Source organism: Agelaius phoeniceus, chromosome 19 (assembly GCF_051311805.1).
Source record: "Agelaius phoeniceus isolate bAgePho1 chromosome 19, bAgePho1.hap1, whole genome shotgun sequence".
Classification (NCBI taxonomy): Eukaryota; Metazoa; Chordata; class Aves; order Passeriformes; family Icteridae; genus Agelaius; species Agelaius phoeniceus.
Window position 1 is genome coordinate 8,525,779 of NC_135283.1, and position 23,037 is coordinate 8,548,815.

The 23,037-nt window shown below is 35.5% G+C and overlaps 1 protein-coding gene across 4 annotated transcripts in view; it reads left to right on the top strand.

Moving 5' to 3' along the window:
• The window catches only part of STXBP4 (syntaxin binding protein 4), a 79,527-nt gene that overhangs the window by 2,406 nt on the left and 54,084 nt on the right, over positions 1-23,037 (top strand). For 2 of the 4 annotated variants that reach the window (XM_077188314.1, XM_077188315.1), the window contains exons 3-17: positions 6,471-6,544; positions 6,743-6,838; positions 7,830-7,899; positions 8,707-8,781; positions 10,747-10,832; positions 11,446-11,575; positions 12,130-12,262; positions 14,301-14,407; positions 14,784-14,967; positions 15,942-16,020; positions 18,524-18,606; positions 19,094-19,190; positions 20,495-20,607; positions 21,271-21,357; positions 22,428-22,493. In XM_077188314.1, coding sequence (XP_077044429.1) covers positions 6,471-6,544; positions 6,743-6,838; positions 7,830-7,899; positions 8,707-8,781; positions 10,747-10,832; positions 11,446-11,575; positions 12,130-12,262; positions 14,301-14,407; positions 14,784-14,967; positions 15,942-16,020; positions 18,524-18,606; positions 19,094-19,190; positions 20,495-20,607; positions 21,271-21,357; positions 22,428-22,493 — 1,480 coding nt within the window. Of the gene's footprint in view, positions 1-2,954; positions 3,057-6,470; positions 6,545-6,742; positions 6,839-7,829; positions 7,900-8,706; positions 8,782-10,746; positions 10,833-11,445; positions 11,576-12,129; positions 12,263-14,300; positions 14,408-14,783; positions 14,968-15,941; positions 16,021-18,523; positions 18,607-19,093; positions 19,191-20,494; positions 20,608-21,270; positions 21,358-22,427; positions 22,494-23,037 lie in introns of those variants that run through there. The other 2 variants (XM_077188313.1, XM_054644936.2) reach the window with 2 other exon arrangements.

Below are 23,037 nucleotides of genomic sequence, written 5' to 3' on the forward strand. Positions count from 1 at the left end.
GATTTAGAATTATGCCACCTCATAAATAACTTGATTGGTTAGAAAAGAAAACCCACAAAACATTCAAAAAGCTGACCTGCTTTTTACTGGGACCTGAAGAAGCCAAAACTCTGCTTGTCTGATGGAAATTCTATGTGATCACAAAGATAATCTTTCAGACAGCTGTGGCTTGCTAGAGTCATGTGAAAGATGAGTAGTTTACATGAGTAGTTCCTAGGTCACTGTATTCCAAAGGTGGTTTTTCACATTAGAGATGAACAGGAAAGGCACCTAAAACTGCACTTCAGCTGCATACTGATGGCAGGCTGTCATTTTCTGTACTTTTATTTCTTGTAGAAGATGATGCTTCCAAGAATGGACTTGGTTATATGTTAACTGAGGTTTACCTGAACTTTAAATCATACCTTTCTTCTCTGTGCGGGGGTTAGCTTCAAACCATTCATGCTTCTCCACAATTACAATGTTGCCTAAGTTTTTTTTAGGCTTAACAGTTGCCATATAATGACCCATGTTTTCTAGCCTAATCAGCAGAATGTATTTTGAATAATGAGTGGGTTTGGATGGATCATACTGAGTGCTCATCCATGATGTATGATACAGCATTCCTTTGCCTATGGTCCTTAAAATCTGAACTTGGGGTTAGGGAAGCTGAAAAGCTGCAGTTGTATCATGGATTTGTATAGGATTTTTGTAAAAGGCTTTTGGTTTGTTTATAACAAAAAAGATCTTGTGAATCGAACTTCCAAAGATTCTGGAAATCTTTTTGTCATCTGCTAAAATATCATGTAATCCATCTCAGTTGCTAAAGCATTGCAAAACTTCCCTTGGGAGAGGCAAGCTGTAGTTATAAATGTGGCTAGAATGGAATAGTTTTCCAGCTGTTTGGAAATGAATCTTACTTAACAACAAATGACAGCTCTTGAACATTTAGTCTTACTTATTTATACTAAATTTCATGGAGTTTTGAATTACAATTTTCCTAGATCTTTCTGGAAGTAAAAAGTAATTTGTGTTCTTCTGAGCATGTTCTTGAAAGGCAGAGCACTTGCAAGAGAAGCAATAATGCTGTCATTCATTAAAAGCAGCACAGCAACAGAATTTGAAGGTAAAGAGGGATAGAAGCCTTGGAGATGAGTTCAGGAAGCTGAACAAAGCACAGTTTACTTTGAAGAAGGGGTGGAGGAGCAATCTTCTGAACAAGTCATGTATTACTGGTAATAGCTAATAAAATCAGAGCAATAAGGTTAATACTACTTTATACCTGCTTAAATTGTGCAGAAGTTTGTTATGTCTGGTTTAATAAAAATAACTTTTTGCTTTTTAACAAGGAAATTGGAGAGCCTTGAGCCATGTGTTAATTGGGGGATTTCTATAGCAGAAAATGTGACGCTGGTTGGTCTGAGTGATGTATTTTGACAAATGCTCCTGATATTGATACCACAAATTGAACTCCACTGGTGTTAAATACAGAGCTCATTTTGTTGGAGAAAATCTATTGGTACTTTATCTTCTGTAACCTTGCCTAGAGCAAATCTAATTGATATGAGGCTTACAATATCAATGGCTTTTCCGTAATGCTGGTAACAGCAGCAGAGTGAGCTGACTGAGGAAATGCTGCAAAGGGGCAAATTTCCGTCTCTGAATGGATGTGGTCACTGTGCTAGTGGGGTTTTTCACTATTTGGGAACTGGGAAGGCTGCTTTATGTTCCCATTTCCATCTCTGATCTGCTCCTTAATCTGTGGTGGGTCACTCTGCTCCTTCTGTGTGTGCATTGCAGGCTTTCAGGACTGACCACTCTCTATGAACGCTGTTCAGCAAGTTGTCTCTCAGCAAAGGTGTCCTTTCCCCAGAAGGATTATCTGCTAATGAAACCACAGTCACTGCAGCTTTAAAAAAAAAAAAAAAAAAAAAGGTGCCTGAGATAAGCTTTTGCATTCCTGGCATAGCCAGCCCTCCTGCTGCACCTCCAGGCCTGACAGATGCTGTCTGATCACAGGGCTGCTCCTGGCTAGAGAGGATTCACCTTTCTACTTAAAGCCCTCAGTGAACACAGGGTAGTAGGCTTTCATTTCAAGCTCAGTCATGTTATGATCTTTTGAGAGAGGGGGAGTAGTAGGGGTGCTTCTGTGGCAAGCCTGGAAGGAAACATTCATTAACCAAACTGGTGTCAATGATCAGAATTTCTGAAAATGTGCATTTCTCTGCAAGACCAAGTCTCCTGTCACAGGATCTGACCTCTGGGAACAAGGGTGATACATTTGACTTCTTAAACTACATTATTCGCAGTGTAATGACATAAATTTGGCAGTTTTATTTCCTTTCACAGAAAAGTACATGTCAGCTTGTATTTCTAGAGAAAATAAATAACCCAAGTTCTGTGTTGACTTTTGACTGCTGTATCTTGAAAGTCTAAAAATCAAGTTAGATCATGGCACAAGCCAGTACCGTGATTGAGAATGAAAAGTAATAGCATAATGGCATTTGTTTCATTAATACTCCCAGTCTGCTTTGTTGGCTTTCCCTTTTGTGTGGCTGTGCATAATGCAGTCTGCTAGGAAGATTGCTTTAGAAAGGTCATGAGTTACTGCTTTTGACCTTGTTTGCAGGGTGTATGTAAATAATTTTTAGAAGACCAGGAGGAAATAAGTTGCTTTTAATCATCGCATTTGCCTTTGGCTGCTGGATCTAGATTGCTTAATCACAGTGTAGTAAATTTTGTCCTTTGCATTTATCAATCTTTAAAGTTGCTCTAAATGGCCGTTTCAAAGAGAGAAAAAGTAAGCATTACCTCTCTAGGTGAATTAGTGCATGTGACGCAGAGGCTTTCAGAGAAGATTAAGTAGGCAGAACGCTCAGCTGGAGCTCTGTGTTTGGGTTTTTTAGTTGTTAGCAGAAATCATCCTGCTCATAACCTTTATCCGGCTGAACTGGAAACCTCCAGTGTGTTTTGGTTGTGTTGTCCTTGTTTTTCCTGCTGGGCTGAAGGATGTCCTTGCTTTCTCCAGGAGCTGAAGATGAACCAGAGCGTTTTGATGGTCTCTCTCTCTTATACTGGTATGCTGAACCATTCAGTTCTGAGGGCATTGCTCTAGTCTGTAATTGGGCAAAGTACAGGAAAGATCCTTTAAAAGCTGATAATTTTCAGCTTCTTTTCATCAACAGCCAGAGTTTATAATTTAGATTTTTGTGTGTCAAGTGATATGTGTTTTGTCAGTAAAGTGTATTATTGTCCCGTTGATAAACATAGGTAAATGTTTTGTTTGTGCACATAAATGACTTATAATTTCTCAGGAATGGAGATCAGATGAATATCTGGATCTGTGTGTTCTGATAAGCACTAAAAGAAATAAAACCCAAAGTTGTTGAACTTCTTTGTGTATGCTGCTAAAAAGTAATAGAAGCAGGTTCATTTTAATTGCCTTTACTGGAGCATCTAGAGAAAATGTTGCACACTTAGTCTGTTAGCATTCCAGGACTTCAGCTAGAGTGTTGAGTTTAGTATTTTTTTGTGTAAGAAGGTTATAGTGTAAATTTTGGTGAGTTTTACTTGTTTATTTCATGTCTTGCCTCACATCTTCTCTGTGTGCTAAACCTTCCTTACAGATACTTTTGCCTGACCTCAAAAAAATGAGTAGTGAAAAATGATTATTTAATTTGCATATTTTTCTGCAAAAAACATTGAATTATTTTTTGTTACTACTGCCAACTGGTTTAAAAGTATATTTCCTTATTTATACTGTTGAGCATGTTTCTAAAGCTCTGGGGAAAATATTCTAATATTTCACAAATATTGAAATTGATGACATAAAATAAATGTTGGATGGGTACTGAACCCAAGTACCCAAGTCATTTTACAGTGAAATTGTTGAAGCTCTGTTTATTTTGTTAGAACTATGACAAGTAGCTTGACTTGAAGATCTGTGTTATACGGGGGAAAAAAACCCTAACACTGAAAGTCAACTAGATGTGATATGCTAAACAAATTTGGGGCATTTGAAAATCTTTGGTTTTGCCTTTATGTGATCAAGTAATTTTAAACTGCATGTGTTGGAGGGATTTAGTTTTAGAGCATAAACAGACCTGAGTACCTTGTAAAAGTTGTCTGTCCACAGTGTCAGTTATTTCTCATTGTAGGTGGCAGCATCACAATTCCAGTGTTTCAGAGATACCTTACTCCTCTCCACTGACTAATAATAACAATTAGTTGTGTGTTCTCTGTGTCTTCTTTGTCAGAATCCATTTTAGTTCCGTTAGGATCTCTCTTTGGAAAGCGTTGCCAGTTACTTCTGAAAATGTAGATTCTTTCCTATTGATTGTCCTATTGTTACATTTGATCATATTTCATTATTGTTTTATATGGTAGTATATAAAGAGGTTCTACAATTTCTGGCAAACTCTAAACTTCAGACTTAAAGTCTGAGATTTGATCTTTTCAGACTTTGCAAAAGTAAAACCTCTGTGTCGGTTTGTGTGAGGTTGAAGTAACTTCTGTTCTTGCTTTTTAATTTTTACCAAAAACTGTAGTATGAAAACTGCTGAGAGGGAATGGTAAAGCAAAACCAATAGCAGTAAGCAGCAAAAGGCAAGAGAAAAAAAAAAGAATAATTGCCTGTTTTAAAGATCAGTATACTTTGTTTAAGATTTCAGAGCAGGACAAAGCATGACTGGGATGCTGTCCTTCAGCCTCAAAACCAATTTGTGGAATAATTGCAGTGACAGTACTGGGTAGTAATGCAAAATACTCTGTTCTTGTCATGGAGTAGGAGGTTGTCCAAAGGGTATTCTTAAATAAATATTGGGCTTGGGGATTTGTTCTTCCTTTCAGGCTGTGATTAAGTAAAAGCAGTTTGGTTCACTTTTAGCCTTACAAAGGGTACCTTATGCTCTGACATATCATGGCATGGTCATGTGCAGTCCTGTCAAACACACACCAAATCCACTGGGTTTTGTTATTTTTAGCCTGTGAAACAAATCCTTCAAGAAATACTACAGTGAAAATTACACAGTGCTTGAAGCATATGTTTACTTTTTGTTTTTAAAGGTTATTAGAATTATTAGGTCTCTTCTTGTAGCCAGCCTTTCTAAAGCAAAGGCTAATTTTGCAAATACTTGGAAATATGAGATTTTGGGAAATTGTTGCATTTCAGAGCTAGTGCTTATCATTTGATAAACAAATCTCATCCAGTTTTCTTTTCCAAAACCAAAAGAACTGCAGATGTTCTTTACAAGCTGGATCTCTTGGCTAGTGCTAGAATTTAAGAACATTTGAACTTTCTGGATTTCTCTCTTCCTTCTGGCACAGCACCTTTTAATGATGTACTCTGGCTTTTGCAGATGTACCCAGTTTCAGGCATAGAGTTCAGGCTGTGTGCTGGATTAGGTTGGAAGGATTTGGGTCACTGTGTCCTCCACTTTGATCTTCTTTCCCACCCTGCTAATGAATTCTTGTTTTTACATTTCACTAGGACCCTCTAGAAAATACAACTCTATCTAATGTAGAGCAATATGTAGGTCAAAGCAGAAAAACCTCAGTAGTGCTTCTGCTCTTTTCTAGAAGAGATCTGCTGAGTCTTCTTCAAAAATATTGCGGTGAAAGGACAGAGGAGATATAATACAACTAACTTTTTTTTTTTTTACCCATAATTCATCTACATGAAAATAAAACCTGGTAAAGGGTAATCTGGATTTATTTCCATTCTTAATACTCTGCATTCTCAGAGCAGTGTGCTGGTCATGAGTCTGATGAAATTGTAAATTTAAGTTTCAAAACTCTTAATTTTACTTTGTATTCTTTTTTAAGTCTGTTGCATGATCAACTGCCTTCAAAATATTTCTCTGCCTTTTTACAATTCGAAGTGCCATCCTGGTGTTTCCCCTTGGAGTGGGAAGGTACACAGAGGATCAGGCAAAAGAGTTTGGAAAGAAACCTTTTTTACAATAGAGACAGAAATTAATGTTGAGTGAAGAAATAAGTAGATTTGGGAAAATATTATGTCCATAAATATAAAAAATTATATTTTAGATATCTTAGGAAATAATTTTGTGCATTGGCTTAGCTGTGCTTTTGTTCAAATATTCATTACCTAATGAAAACTGATTTTAAGGTATGTTTTTCTTGCCTAAATGTTAAGATGGACCAGCTTGTGGACTTTTGTTTATATTTAATCACAATGCCTTTATTACACAAAGTGGGATTCACAGTTCAGCCTGGGATTCACAGTTCAGCTGTGGGGGAAAAGGAAGTAAATTCTGTATATTTATTGTACCTTTTCATCTGATATTTGTGATGAACAGATTGATTTTTGGCTGGGGAGATGGTGGCTCATAGATATCAAACAATATGAAGTTGTCAGTGGAGAAAGTTGGTTTGGGTTTGTATTTGAGTTGAAAACACAGTCACTGTAATTTCTTCTTTGTTAACATAGCTCTACCTACATTTCTGTAATTTGATTTTATTTTGCTCCTTAGGACCATTATGGGCCCTCATGGAATAAATCGAGCTGTTCACCGCATCTCTTTCTCTGATTGCCAGAATGGATTAGGTAACTAAGATTGCACATTCTGTTACTCTGAGGAAATCAAACCTAAAAACACCTTTGCCAGCTCATACCTGGCATCAGGAAAGTTTATTTTGCTTTCATGGATTTGACTGCAAATACATTTGCCACAATAGAATAACCAATTCTAACCACAGGTGGAATAACCAATTTTTCACTTTTGTCTTTTTGTTTGTTGTTCAGGAGTTAAAATTATTGGAGGTTATCGGGCACAAACAGCAGAAGATTATGGGATTTTCATAAAGAGAATTCTACCTGGGGGCGTGGCTGCTATAGATAGTAAGTAATTTTAACTTTTTTTGGCTACAAACACACTGCATATAAAAAGCTGTCAAAGTCTGTTTTACTTTATGGGTAAGGATATTTAAAATAATATGGTTTGGTCAGGATCTATGAGGTGTTAGCTTACTTTAAGATAAATAAATGAAACTTGGAACCTTTATGGAAAAAGATTTTAATACACTCAGGTCTTGAAAATGTGTTCAAATCTAGATATGGCTGGTGAAGGCAACTGGCAATCTTTCTGGCAATTGGCACCTCTGTTGAGTGAGTGTTGAGATGCTGAATCACTTCTAATGTATAAGGTATAAGAGTGAGGTTTCCTGTATAAACCTAGTATTTTTAATTAGTTCTGATAATTTTTATTACTATTTTTTTAATCTTGGTGTGCTGGTGGCTAAGGTCTGTGTGGAGAGAAGAAATTACTCTCAGTAGAGTGCAATAATTAAGCTACAGATTTCCATCCTAGGTCTCTGTATGGGGTTTTTTTTGAGATTCTAGCTTGTCTTATGCAAAATGATCATTTGAAATAATCTGCATCAACTTCCTAAACTTGAGATTTTCAGGAGGTTAAAGGTAGAATTGGTTCTAAAAAATCTTTTAACTGACTTTATTGATGTCTGAAACATTAATATATCCACACATGGTAACTTACAATAATGTTAAGAGCAAGAGTCAAATAAAATTAGTTCCACAACTGTAAACTATAAATTCTAGTCTCAAAAGTATTTTTGCTGTGTGTAAGTAGTAAAAATAGCTAAATGACAGTTATTTTTGCTGGCTATTCTGTTGTTAGTAAGATTGATTTATAGGTTCTAGTCTTATTTCAATTATCTGCCTTACTTAGGATCAGGTGCCAAGGGTCATAAAGTTGTTTAATGCATTAAGTCCCATAAAATTGAAAGGAAAGTCCTGGGTTAATACCTGGTTTAATACAATACCTTCACCATTTTCTTGTTGATTCATCAATCACTGTTGGTTTCATTTCAAGGCCGTTTGCTCACTGGGGACCTAATTCTGGATGTCAATGGAGAAAACCTGGTTGGAGTAACAAATGAAAGGTATGTTTGTGCTGATTCCCAAATGTTTATTACAGCTTGGAATGTTATACATGGATTATTTTGGACACTATCAGTGACTGATTGAAAGAGCACAGCTCCCCTGAGATCCTTGGAGTTCAACTCACAAGTAATTAATCCTATAGATCTAATGCAGCAAAACTGTTGTAGAAAAGTGAAGGATTTTATATGCTTCTGTACCAGCAGAATCAGCTGGTTTCTTAATGACACAGATTACAGCATGTGTGTGAAAACAGCTGTAGAAGCTGTTCATACAACTACCTGCTGGTTCAGTCCTGCTGAATGTAAATGGTGGCAGCAATCATGTAATGGCACAATGAAGGGGGGAGAAGGAGCTGTAGGTGTTTTCTGTAGCTGGATCTGTAGAGATCAGTGCAGCTTTCAGTGCTGGAGATGGAGATTGAAAATGCAAAGGAAGTTGCCACTTGTATTGCTGGGGGATGTTCTGAGCCAGGCACACCTGAGCAGTAGCTTTGGTTGGGGTGGGCTGTTAATCCTGAAGGAGGCTTAGGAAGGCAGCAGGGTGGCCCAAGGAGGGATGGGGACAGAAGGGAAGGGAAAGAGAGGTCAGTCCCAGTTTATTGCTGTCAGCAGATGCACCACAACCTGTCTTCTGCTCTGTTCCTTGGTGCTCACTTTAAGTTTTGCTGCTGCCAAACTCTTTTCTCTGTATCTGACCATGAAAATTATTAACTACCTTAGCAATTTGTCCATTTTCCATCTTCTAGCACTGCTCACTTCTTGCCAGCACCCTAGTATATTTATTTGGCCTTCTTCTGTCCCCTCTAGGGCTGTTGACATCTTGAGAACAGCCTCCGCCTCTAATCACATGTCTCTGCTCGTTGCTAGAGATGAAGAAGCAAAGTAAGAGAAAAATTGTTTTAACCTCAAAACTAATAAAAGTCCAGTGCTGTATCTCAGGGTGGGTGGGTGAGCTTGCATGAATTTTTGTTTCAGATTAGTTTTAATTGCAGAATTCCACCACACGTCACGTTTAATGCATGGTATTTAATACCAGTTCATTCTGAGATCACTTTCATCAATCACTTCAAGTAGCAAGCTCAGGCCAACTCCAGTTTAAAGAGGAGGATTGTAATGTTATATTTACACCTAATACCATTAAAAATTATCTGCTGTGATAGTTTTTGAAATACTCCTCACATTTTAAAATAATGAAAAGTGAGGACTCTGTTAGAGCTACCAAAGAACCAGATTTAAACTTGTCTTGCCTTCTGACAAAAGGCAGATTCAGTTGTTTTTTTCCCCTCAGAAGTTTGTTTTTCAATTTCTAATGAGCTTTGAATAGTTTGGGCAAATAGGTTAAACTATTCATTGAAGCAGGTAGTTTAAAGTATAGTCATTTTAAGGACATTTATGTTAAATACTGCTCTAACCTGACTGATGAAAGTTTAGCACATAAATCAATGTTGGCAGAGAATCATCAGCAATGTGACAAACCAGGTCTGTATCCCCTTTTGACTTAAAGCTCAGGACAAAACAGCTGTTATGTAATTATTTTTGATAATCATTGCAAGAGTATCTGCTGTTATTTGCCTTTCCTGGGATGTTCCACTTCCAGAGTAATCTCCCCATAAAGGATTTTTCTCTAAATTCCTTTAGCCTTTTGTCCAAGTTAAGCTTCCTCTTTCTGTTCCTTGAATTCAACATCTAAATCACTCTGTAGCCTCTGATCTCTCCTTTTTTTCAGACTGCCCAGATATATGCGAGGTCCACTCTTAATCTGCTTTTATCTAAAGCATACTGGCCTAGTTCCTGTAAACTCCTTGAATAATTAAAATCCATCAGTCCTTTAACCACTCTGGGGGGGAAGTGCAGTGGCCTGGGCAGAATTTTCCACTCCATGCAGTCCCTTACCAGCCACCTTATGACTTTACATTCTATGCTTAAAGATTATTTGATTTACATTCAATTGTGTTTATGTGTGTACCCTGGGGTCAACATTAGCACAATAAATGTTGTTCTTTTTTAAAAAATAATACACCCAGCATATTTGAACAACCTTCAGAAGTCAAACTGGAATTACCTGGGAATTACCCTCCTTGCAATCAGTTAATTTCTTTTCTCTCTGACTAATTCTGTATATTAATTTGGTGATGTTTCTGGCTTACATCACTCTAGATTATTTTTATCTTTTAAATCAGTTATCACTGAGTAATCACACCTCAGATTAGAAACTTTTTTTCTTAAATTAGGCTGGCTTCAATATCAGATTAATCAGGTATTTTTGTATTTTCTTCAATGCCTGTCATGCAAGATGTACGTCTTTGCCTGTCTGTTACAATGGGAATGGTGTCTGCAAGGAATTTCTGCTTTTGGCTTTTAGTAGTTAATAAATATGTCTTCTGTCCTCTTGTTTTTAAGGAGCCATATCTTTGTCAGTCTTTTCTGGGTTCTTGTTCAGTGTAATTGAACAAAAAGCATTCTTTAAAAACAAGGGTATGCTATAGGTGTATAATCTGATTCCCTCTAATATAAAGAAATTGTTCTGGAGCTCAGTAGTACCACTGTCTTATTATCTGTAGTTGATTGTATTGCAAGTTTTTCAAGTTTTGTAATTCAGGGTAAAGAGAAGTAAAAATAAAGCTTTTGTACCAATAGTCCATTTTGTCCATAATCTGTTTTTTTCCCATCTTTATCATGCATTACTTTTTTTTTTTTTTTTTGCCTTTTCTGACCGTTTGAAAGGGCTTTCCTCTTTCAGTGGAGGTTGAGCTTCCTTCTCTGAGGAGGAGCAGCTGTTCAGTACAAGCAGTGCAGGTTTCACAGGATCCATTCAAACTGACAAAGAAAATCTTTTTATTGGCACAGGAAAGAATTTCATGACCTAATGGATAAGTATGGCTCTCACAGTGACACAACCTCTGCAAGAACTTCTCCAACACATCATTTAGCTGGTGAGAGATCACTTCCCAGCCTGAAACAATCCTGGGGGACAAAAATCAGCTTTGGGTGAAGTAGAAACTTGTACTTAAAAAATTCCTTATTTTAGTGGAGGTGTATTGGAGGAAGTGGCTGTAAGTCAAACAAAACACACAAGTACCTTGAGGAACTTGTGTGTCAGTTTCCCTAGCTCTTTAAATAAATATACTGGTATCTACTTTAAATTTTAATTAATTATTTATATGAAAAGTTTTTTTGTATTTGTAGCTAAAATGTGCCACAAAATGCTAATAGAAATTTGATCCAGAGCACTATAAATTCTAATCTTTCTGGAACTGCTGCCTAATTGAGATGCCTTTATATAGCATGGGGGATTAGTTTGTTTTGTATTTTGCACCCAATTTGAAAAAAATCATCACTTGTTATGTTTTAAAAAATTATTCCTGGAACTCTGGGTGGCTCTCAGTTCTTTACTGTACAGGCATTTTTTTTTGTCTGATTGCTTAGTTTGTCTTTTTTCTAATATGAAAATAGTCCTACTGAACTTCCTTACATGAGTTGAAATTTTGTGCTTTTTCCCAAATGTGGTTTTTATTCATTTATTTATTTTTATTTCTTTTATTGAAGCAAAATCTAGAGACAGCCTTTCTTCTGGGTCATCCTCAAGGTCACAGAGTCCTCAGTTGCAGTTGAAGGATAACATCAGCAGCAACAGCAGAAATAATTCTGTCCCACCACCATCCCCAAAGCTTCCAAAGTAATCTCCAAAACTGACTGAACCTCTCTTGGGGGAGCTGCAGGAAATGCTGTTATTTGGCTGGTCAGGAAAATTTGAGTTGAGCACTAAGTGTTAAAGTTTGGGTTTATTTTTTAACTTCTAGTCCTGTAGCTCATAATACCATCAACATTGCAGACTAATAAGTTTTTTTTCTATTTATTTATTGTTCATGTGGCAGAAGAAGATTAATCAGGTTAATTTTTTTGTGTCTTCTAATGAATTAGTGTTCCTGATTTATACTATATCCCATAAGCCTTGGGATATAGTATATATTTCTACTCTGTATAGTAGACAGGAGTTTTTACCCTTGTAAAATAAAGTATAAATTCTTTTTGTAATTGTCAGAAGTGCCTAAGGTTGCTGATTTTGTTGTAAATAGTGTAATATTTGAACACTGAGATTAAATGTATAATATTTCTATTTGTTACTGTAATACATATTTGCAAAACCTGTAAGATAAAATAAGCTACTGCTTCAGTCTTTATTATCTAGTTCTCTGAAGTAATTCTGTTTCTTTCTCTTTGTGTCTCTAGTGACAGTGCTTTTCAGATTATCTCTGTTTGCAAAGGAACAAACCTAGGTTTGAATATTGTGGGAGGAATTGACAGAAATGAAGGGCCTTTGGTATATATTCAAGAAATTATCCCTGGTGGTGATTGCCATAAGGTAAAGGCCTTTTTTCCCTTCCTTCCCCTTCAGACACCTGTATTTTTGTGCTTTAATTGGTTTGGTATGCTGCATCTGAAGTTATACTTTAAATACAAAATGTGTTTATGTTCCTCCTTGCCCTCTCTTTTAACAGAATTATCTCACTGCAGTGTGACAGAGTTACATGGTAATGAAAATTTATTCATAAGTTCATTTGAGGTGAATGAGGATCTTATTCCTCAGTTTATGTGTGAGAAGGTACAAAAGCAACTTCTATAAGAGATTGCATGATGCAAAGTAATGCAGGAAGGATGGGACAGAGCTACAGATTGCACCTCTTTATTTTCTTGGACATTCAAAAAATCATATTTCCCTGAGACTTAATTTAGATGGATCCTTGCAGTTGGAAATCATTGTGTAGGCAAATTAGAAAAAAATATTCTGAAAGTGCAGACTAATAAAATGTATGAATTGGTGTTGGTTACTGTTTTAATTTGTGACAAATGCAATGTGTAAATCAGGGGGATTTGTCAGTGTAAAAAGTAAATAAATATTGTAATATCCTGGTTCAGGGACACAGAACTGTTTATCCAAGTGTCTCCTCTGGCATCCTGAGTAATTATGGTTATTTGGAAGTGTAGATAACCAGCTTTGCCTCTGGCCCAGCAAGAGAGGATGAGCTCAGTTCATGAGCAGTGGGTGTTGTCCCCAAGCAGTTTATAACTATTTGTTACTGGATTTCTGTAGACTAAGTTTAATCCTAAAATGCAAGCTGGAAGATACAAATGCAATATTTCTCAAAGACCTCTTTCAGTAGGTAAATGGTAATCACTTATCTTTTATTTTCTCCTATTTTGTTGTGTTTTCTAAAATATTTTTCTCACTGTGAACATATAATTTAAAGCCCATCGCACATAATCAATAGACTGAGGCTAAGACATCAATTTCCATTAGGCTCTAATATTAGCAATAATAGAGGTGATTTCCCAGTACTGGTTGTCCTGTTTGGGAAGGTGAAACAGGAAGCATATTTTAAATGTCTGCCACATGAGGGCACCGTTGGATATCTTAGAGCTTGCTAGATGAAAGCAAAATGAAAGATCTACAGCTTTATTCTTTAAGCAAAACTAAAACACTAAGTGACAAAAAAAGGTAGTAAAGTACTGGCATAGGAGTGAAACAACACAGCTAAAATTATGGTATGTGTGTGTTAAGCAGGTAAAATTATACTGGTTTTGAAAAGGTATTTTATTTATTTCCTATGTATTATCTTCTGTACACATTTTTTTTTCACATAGAGTAATTTTGTGTTTGATTTCTTAGAAGCTGAAGAGCAGAGACATGTTCTGTGTTACATGATATGTATTACATTAGACAAATGTCATAACTCTGTAACCATAGGTGAATTACATGAATTTCCAGTTGAATTGTTGAGAGCTCTCTGTAAAAAAAGAGTCTCTGGGACAGAAATGTGAAATGTTCTTGTGCTGGTAGAGAGTTTGCAATTAATTCAACAGAAGCACAATGCTGACAATCTTATTTCTGTCATGGTTTTGACTGGTGAGTACTAATAGACCAATCTGGTTTTCTCATTAACATGGCCGGTGAGTGTCTGAGAGTTCCATATATTGCAATGAACATTTGCTTTTGAAATACAAATTAATCCAGCTCAGAGCTCAATTAATTAGTAAAGAAGCTTCCTAAAGTCACATGGGTCAGTGCTGGAAAAATCTGTTGTTTGTTTCCATGTTTTTTTGGTTTTTGTTTTTTTACAGAAATGTTTAGCTGGGTCCAAAGTTCTTCTTTATGCAATTTCTGAGGTCTGTTTTCTTTGATGAGTTTTTATAATGACTGCTTTCATGGTAAGGGATGATTGATTAATCTGTTTATTTCTGGAGGATTGTCAAGCACAGGCAGAATGCAGAGCTGTTCCTGATATTTTTTGTCCTAATAGAACCAGGGGAATTTGTCCAAGTGCTGTGACTATACAGTTCTTTCTGTAGTGTTAGCAATTAATATCAAGTTTGTGGGTTTGGTTTTATATTTGTTATTTTAGGATGGACGATTGAAACCTGGGGATCAGCTTGTGTCCATCAACAAAGAGTCCATGATTGGAGTCTCCTATGAAGAGGCAAAAAGTATAATCAACAAAACAAAGATGAGGTATCTGTTACTGTCAAACAGCCAATCATCCAAAATGGTTTAATAGATCATATTTATGGTCAGATTAATGTGAAATGGGGTTTTGTGTGCTTAGAAGAAATGAAGAATACTGATTTTTTTAAATACTCAGTTGTAATATTATTTCATAGAAAAGATTCAAGTGCACCTTTTAGACCTGAAAAATTATGATACTTTAATGTTTTTTTAAAAATTACAGTATTTGTCTTTGTAATGATGGGTAACAAAACATCCTTTTAGAAAAATAATTAAATAAACCCACACACGGTGTTTGGAAATGTGTAATTTTTGCAGAAGTATAATCTTATGAATAATATAAGTATACAATATGTTGAAACTTTTAAAATTTTAATTCTAGGTTTGAAAATTTTTGGGAGATAGCTTTTATTAGACAGAAAAACATACACAGTTTTCCACAGAATCTGCAGCATCCTTTCAGCCTCTTAACATCTTCTGTGGCACATGGAGAGCAACAGGCTGCAACACTTGGTCCTCTTCCCTCTCCCACTGGGAGGCTGGTTTCACCATTCCCTCCAGATGCTGTGAGTGTACTTCTTAATCCTCTTACAACAAACTGAGCAAAGGGTTGTTTTTCTCCTAATTGTAATTGAGGTTCTATTTTATTAAGAAAATGACTGTCTGTTTTCCTGCACAATATTGTCTTTGGACTATCAACACTTTTGGAAAAACCTTGTTGTATAACAGGAGAGTAAACCACACTGATGAGAGGAATTAGTTGACTTGGGGTAAGAAAACAAATTAAATAAGCATTAACTGTGTTCTTAGATACTAAGTTCTCCTTCACTGTTTCTCTGACATTTTGGAATTAGATACAAATAGTTATGTATTTCAGAGACAAAACTACATATGTGTGAGTACAGTACAATCTCACACTTGCTCTGTGACAATGAGATTTTTGCTTAAAAAAAGTCCTAGAAGTATGGGGTTTTCCCCCATTCTCTTGGCTAAGCAGCAATTGTTTTAATTCATACAGCTCACCATTACTGTAAAGAAGTAATGTTGACCATGAGAACAAAGATTTTAAAACTAATATTTCAATTTTTGATGGCAGATTTTCAGTTTATCATATTTTTAAAGATAAAGTATTGCCTTAGAAGACGGAAGAATAAAATGCTCTCAAATATGAAGTCAAAACAGATATATAAAACATTATATACAAATCTTATATTTGTACTTAAAATTCTTGCCCATTTTTCTTTCCTATTAGGGATGTAAACTGGGTTGCCTAGAGAGACTATGCTGTCTTAATCTGTGAAGGTTTTCAAAACCCAAGGTTTTGATGAGGCCCCAATCTGATTTTTTCCAATGCTGTTTGATACCAGCATCACCCCCTCCATGCCTTTCTTTTTCTCCTAGGCTTGTTTTGATCTCCCCAGCCCTTTTTTCTTCCCCCAGTCTTTCTTCCTGCCCCTTTTTTTCATGAACCTGTATTTCTGGTTTGACTTGTGATCTGCTTTAGAGATGGTATTTCATGACTTTTCATTTCCTCTTGTAGATGGAAACTGGAGTCAAGATGGGAGAGCAATCTCCAATTACTGCTCTAGACAGCAATCCTGCTGATGTGTCTGCCACGGGTAAGTGCTGATTTAATTCCCTGCCACCCTTTTCCTTGCTCATTCAATAACAGTCAAACAGAACATAGTGCATAGTGAGACTCAATAGTCTTTAAAAAAAAGGGAATATTGCACTCTTTTTATACTCCTAAATAAAGCACTGAGATCAACGGATTTTTAGTAGCTTCTGTCAAATATAACTTACATTGTCTCTAACAAACAGCTGAAACCAAACAAAAATGAGTGATCACAACATTTGCTATACAGCAGTCATGATAATAGACTCAGTAGAAACCTGATAATGAAGACTCACATATAGATCAAGATTAGGTTGCCATAGAAACTGTGCTTTCTTGATTTGATGAAATTCTGGGCATGTATGCTGCTTGCATGGCTTTTTTTGCTTAAATCAGGGCAGCATATTGAAAGGATAGAATTAACATGCAGCCCTCTTAACAGCTTTTCCATTAGTAACAAATACAATATATCATGTATATTTGTGTTTTAGAGTCATGACATTGTAACAAGGACAAGAGTTACTTTGATCACATCTTGAAATATTTTGAAAACAACATTTAAGGAAAAACAGGGTTTTTGAAACACGGTCAGAACCAAATCTGAGTTGAACAATTGTAATTCCTGTGGGAAACAAGTGTGTTGTATTTAGAAACAGTGTGACACAATAATGGGAGTCCCTGTTGGCACACTGATAGAACTGACTCTGTTCAGTATTTCTCTGTGCAGACCTGAATATTCTTTTTCTTCAGGCAGTAGCAATTAAGCTGAATTTCTCAATTTCATGTCTAATGTACTGAGGAGAGGAAGAATAAATACACAGGATCTGATTCATTCCAGATATCTCTCCACTGATATTATTTAAATTATACCTGCATTTGTTATACCCCATATTAGATATTCAAGTTTAAAATGAAACAGTTCCCATATTGCAAATCTGACCAGTTGGTTCCCTTCCTTGAAGGGTGAGCTGACCAAATGTAAGCTGTTGAAACTGGCAAAGTTTTAGTATTGAATACACCTGGAGATTAATGATCACAGTTTTTACATATTGGCTATGACAAACACTGAATCAAAGGAACAAGGCAAAAGTCTTATTTTTTAATATATTCAGTATATAAGACTCTTGGTTAATATAATTCAGTACACAGGAGCTTATTATTTTGAAGATACCAGGAAGGGCACAGTCTCTGAACACATCTGAAGAATGTAGGGAGGGAGTAGAGCAGAAAGCACAAATACTTGCAGCTTCAGTCATGTTTCATTTTCTTCTTATTTAACAGCACATCTTTAGAAAAACCTGCCACTTCTTTCATGCTGCCCTTTTTCAAGGATAAACTTTCAAAGATAACCTTGAAAAATTAAAGCATCTCTTAGATGAGATACTCTTGTTTTTAACACTTTATAAAAAAATCAGCATAGTTTTGAGAATTTTTTGCCCAAACTCACACAAAAGGCTTTTTCATTCTGCGCTGAAGGGAAATTGAGCCAATTCCACCAAGGTTCTAGCTCACTGCCTTCAGACTTTAATATAGCATGTGAGAGGTGTTAATGTCAGAGATTTTCAAGATATTTTGGTTTATGCTTTTGGCATGTAAAGAGAATGTAAATTACTTTGATCTTGGAAACAGATATGCTGTGAAACTAAAAAAATTAAAAAAAAAAATTCTCTGCAATTCCTTCTGTTCCTTTGGAGAGAATCTCAAACTGCAAGATCCTTCACTTGTCAAACACTGGTTTGATTTCAGTACCTTTTTAATTCACTAATGAAATTATGAATTAAGACCTACATTATATTTATAAATAAGGAATGCAAACAATGAGGTTTTTTTATTTGCATACATCTAAAATCCAAAATGATAGCTCAAAAAACCCATTTAAACTTGTGTTTCTGACTATAAGGGTAGAAAGGGGCTGATGAGTGATGGCCTGATGGACAGGAGTTCTTAGAAAAGATCCTTCCCAGGAAAAAACACTGAGCAGCCTGTGGAGTTCAGCCTAAGCTCCCTCCCGTGTTTGGGAGCAGGTCATTCCCTCTCTTCCCCAGTGTTTTCTAGATCACTCCATGTGCCAGTTGTCAGTAACACTAAGGGTGTGTCTTGGAGGTCTCTCTTGGAATTCACAAGTGTGTTTCCCTTTCTGTTTCCTGAGTATCTGTCTGTCTCTGAGAGAAAATACCACAAGGAGAAGCCATATGCTTGATGGATCACTCAAAGCTATTCCTGGTTATTTTCTGTTAATTTCCTACTTGTCACTTTTTTATGCAAAAAAAATAGTGGAAGTGATTGATAGCCATAATTTTTGTTGATTACAATTATGTCCTTTAAAAAAAGAAGCCAGTATAAGGATTAATATGTATTTTTGGCAGGTGGGTATTTAGCTGGCATCCACTTGATGAGCAGAGCTTCAGAACAAATTTTTTCAAAACAATAGTTACCACGATTAATAATTACTTTAATATTAATATTACTTTATTTTTTAATATTACTTTATTTTTTTTATCTCTTAGTTATTGCCCCCAGCCAGAATGATGATTATGAGCCCCAAGGAAAGAACTTGAGTATTTATCTCAAAACAGAAAAGCTGGAGAGGGTAAATACTTAAAAATCTTGATTTCTCCTTCTTCCCCCTTCATGATGCAGGTAAAACATCTGGACAGTATTTCTAGGCTGAAAAACTTTAAAGCATAAATGACACACAATTTTCTATTTGGTGATTCTTTCATGTTGCAGGCCAATATTTCAGTTTATGTATTGGGCAAATTACTGTTTTTGTTAATCTAATTACTGATTAACTCTTCTGGGAATCAGAACTTCCCTCAGGATTTTTAAAGCAGTTATTAAGGACAAAGGGGTTTGCTTTTTACACTCGTCTGTATTCAAGGTTAAATAATATCTGAACATCTCTCAATTAGAAGGAAAAGTCACTGAGTGGCTCTGGAATAAAAGTGTTGTCAGTGAGAGTGTACCAGGATACAAAGGCTCTTTGAAGTGTAGGTCTTTAATTACTCCCCCATGTCCCTGCAGTCATTATCCTTAGTCCTTTCTTTTTTCACTCCAAAATAAGTTTTTCCTTCCAGGCACTGAATTATCTTGGGATTCAGCTCACAGATGAACAGCAGCAAGCCCTAAGGCAGCAACTTCATAAAGATTCTAAAGGAACAGTGACTTTTGGAGGTATTAATTTGTTAATTACCACAGAAAATAATGAAAAGTAGGAATACAAAAATTATAGATAATAACCATTAATATATTTCTTGTCAGTATTGGGCTGCTGCTGCAAATAAAATAATAATTTGAGGCAAGAACCTTATTTTGCTGTAAAAAATAAGCTTGAAGTTCTACTTGAAATGAAGTAATGGGAATGCAAATCACAAATTTATTTTCTTAAGAGCAGCCTTGGGAAAGTTTTATTTTGTGCTCAGAAAATCTTGAATGTTTTGTTCTGACAATAGGCAACTGTAATTTTTCCAGAAATTATTTGGGAGAGTTTTGATGGTTAAAGAAGCTTCTTGAAGCAAGTAAACAGATGGATCACTTAATTTCAGTATGTGGGAAGCAAGAATATTTTAACTATTGCATATAGAAACAGGTTTGCAGGGAGACCATCACAATTCTTCCAGCTAAATCTAATTCTGATGAGAATGAGTTGCTTCTTGTGGTTGTAACAATTTTGGTTGATGACACGCACAATTTAAAAATATTTTTCAGAAACTGTGAGACATGATGGTTCTGATGCTAAAACTGATAGAAATTTCCCTTTCCCTAAAGTCTATGAAAAACACTAGTGTGTGAAAAATAGTATTTTGTACTTAAACATCCAAAAACATCTTCAGCAAGAAAAATACTGGATGTTCTATCAGATTTTATGTCGTGTAAACTGACCTTTGTATTTCCACATTTCTGTCATAGTGTAGCAGAATTTTTAAGTCCAAAATGTATGGGTAATCCAAGTCATGTTGATTGTGCATTAGAGACTGTTTATATTTAAAACTTTCAACTTGGTCAACATCAATTTTACCAAGCTTCCATCAGGGGTATAAAGGGTCTGAAAAGGAAACCATGAGCTCTGAGCTAGCAGGAAATTTTTCCTTTTTCTTGTCTCCTCTGGTAAGGTCAATTGATTGGAAGGGCAGGTGTGTATACCTGGTGTGCAGCCTTATTTCATTTTTCACAGACACCTGCCAAATGCAGAACCTCTCAGGTACCTTGAAGGTGAACTTCACACCACCTTTGTTTTCTTTTCTCCTTCACAATTTGATTTGAGGATACTTAATTCCAATGTGTTTGGGCATTTTTATTCTTATCAGCTTTACCAGAACTTTCTCTTTGGAGATATCTCTCTGATTTTCTTTTTTTCCTTTAGAAAACTGCATTTATCAGAGTGGCTGTTCATGGTGATATTGGCAGTTGTGTTGCACCAATGATCTGTTACTAAACTGAATTTCCAGGCTACAACAACAAAATCTGTTTTTTCCTAGATTTCATTGAAGTTTCAAGGAATCTGTTGTCTGTGCAATCAAATGAAGCTGATGACAGCCACAAATCTGAAACCTTTGGGGTGGGTGAAGTTGCCAGCTTACAGGACTCACAGGTAAAATATGTGCCTGGTCAGTGTTTTAACAGTCGGGAGGAGATTATTGGAGAGTTTATTGGATGTAAAATAACTCCAAATCTTGGGCAGATGTTTAAAACAGCTTTGCAGCATGGGGTTCTTTAAGATAACCTAGTTTCTGTGAAGCTTTTTTAAAGCAGCCTAATTTGTAGAAAGCAATTAATTTAATTAAATTGTGGTTTGTTGTAAGTCTGGACAACATTGATTTACTGAGGTTTCTTAATAGAATTTGGATTGCTACAACCTGTGTGAGTGAGAAACAATTACTGGGCCCAGTAATTTGAACTACTGCTACAGTGAAAATCATTTTATTTTAGAGGTGACTTTAAAAAAGAGTATTTTTAGTATATGAACACTAAAATATAATGCCTTATTATTTAAAATATGGAAATAGTGACATATTCTTGATACTTTAAAAAACACTTTATTAATCCATTTTAAAAGGAAAAGTAATTGTTCATTTGGAAGCTAAGTTGTTTAAAATTTTATTAAACATTTTTAGCATTTTCAGATCTATAAATCATCCTAAAATTAATATTTTCTTCTCATTTTATTTACAAGAACTTTTAATATAAGATGTTAAAGATTATGGAAGACATAGTTAGCAATCCATTCCAACCTTATATATTTGTGTACACACAGTTTGTAACCTGTGATTCCTTGGAGGATGATGTGGAAAAACTTAAGAAAGAAAGAAATGAAGCTTTAAAAGAAATTAGCAAATTAAAGGTAACACTTATTTTTTTTTTTTGCTTTAAATTATTCAAGAGACTAGGGGTTTTTTTGAGTGTATATAGGAATTTATTGGTTATTTGAATTTCATGTGCAGTTTTTCCTAGATAAATAAAATGGCAGTGCAAACAGTCCTAATCAAGTTTGAAGATTGCTTACAATATATTTGTGGAGACAGTGTATTTTAGCCATTATACTGAATGCTAACACATTTTTTAATCTGGTCTATAGAGAAATGAGACTAAGCAGACATTTCACAGAAGTGAATTTATAGAAATGACTGATTTGCATGGCAATTTTATTTAAAAATTATGCTAGTAACTGCAGAGTCCGAGTGTGTGCTGATACTTCTGAAAGGAATCAGAACTGGAGGATAAATTAATCTGTGTGCAAAATTAATACGTATTTTCCCAGACATTACAAAATTCCCATGTCCTAAAGCAATAAATATTATTTCTTAATACCCCAGGTTGCTACCACATTCCCATGATCCTGAATTTCTTTTTTAACAAACCATAAGATAAGAAGTTCTGTGTTCAGCATACATAACTCTGGTTCTTCAACAGGAGTACTGAGGTTGGGACAAAGACAATTTTAAAAATTGACCATTGGTCCAAAAAATTTCTTGCTGTAAATTACAGAAACATTGGGTTGAAATGGCCAGAGGTCAGTTCTCTGTTCTATGCACAGTGATTCTCCTTCTGAGAGCTTTGTACTGAAATGAAAGAACCCCATTTACATTGAACACAGTGAATACTGAGCAGGTGTCCCTAAATTGCTGATGTGGAAAACTGACAATCATCAATCTATAATAAATTGCCTTATTTCTTACACTTTTTTGCACACATCCCAGAAATGTTCAGTAAATAATTCTAAAATACTCAAGAAACTTAAACATCAATGAACTCACAGAAAAGTTATCTTTCAGAGATGCTTTTATCACAGGTTTTATAAAAGTTGTTGATAGAAGTTAAGTATTGTTATCTGTAGTTTTGAAAGAGCTAATTGCTTTAGGATCAAAACTCCTTCTCTTTCAAACTTATTTATCATTCTTTTTTTTTTAATAGGAAGAATTGTCTGAATCTGTGAACTTACAGAAGCAGTTAGCAGAGCAGCTTCAAGTAGTCAAGCAAGTATGTTGAAGTTTCTAAAAGTTATAATCGTAAAAATTTTTAATTTTTTTTGTGGAAGGGAGATAGGAGCACTTCTTTTTCTCTTAGTGCTCATGTAGACTATACTTTCACACTGATTTCAACACAAAGGTGGTTCTTGTGTTACTACAGAGCTTTCGATTAAAAGTGGAGAATTAATTCTTCACTTTTTAGAGCAGTAATCGATTTCTCTGCCATTGAATTGAGATAGGAATCCTGAGACCAGCTGGATCAATGAAGTGGGATAATTATGTAGTAGAACCTTTCTAGTCTTAAGTGTTCTTGAAGAGATTTTGCTGCTCTTAGGCAACAGTTGCCTAATTTACAGTCCTAACATTAACTATTTTATATGTCAACCAGTCTTAAGTGTGAAAAAATTACCAGGAAAAAATAATCAGGGTTTTCTGAGGAAAGTCTTTTTTCTGCCTCCAAATCTATCTATAATTATGAGCCAATAAATCAGAGTATTTGGCTTCCTTGTGTCTCTTAAAGGAAATTCCCAATTAAATGTAAGTCTCATGTCATT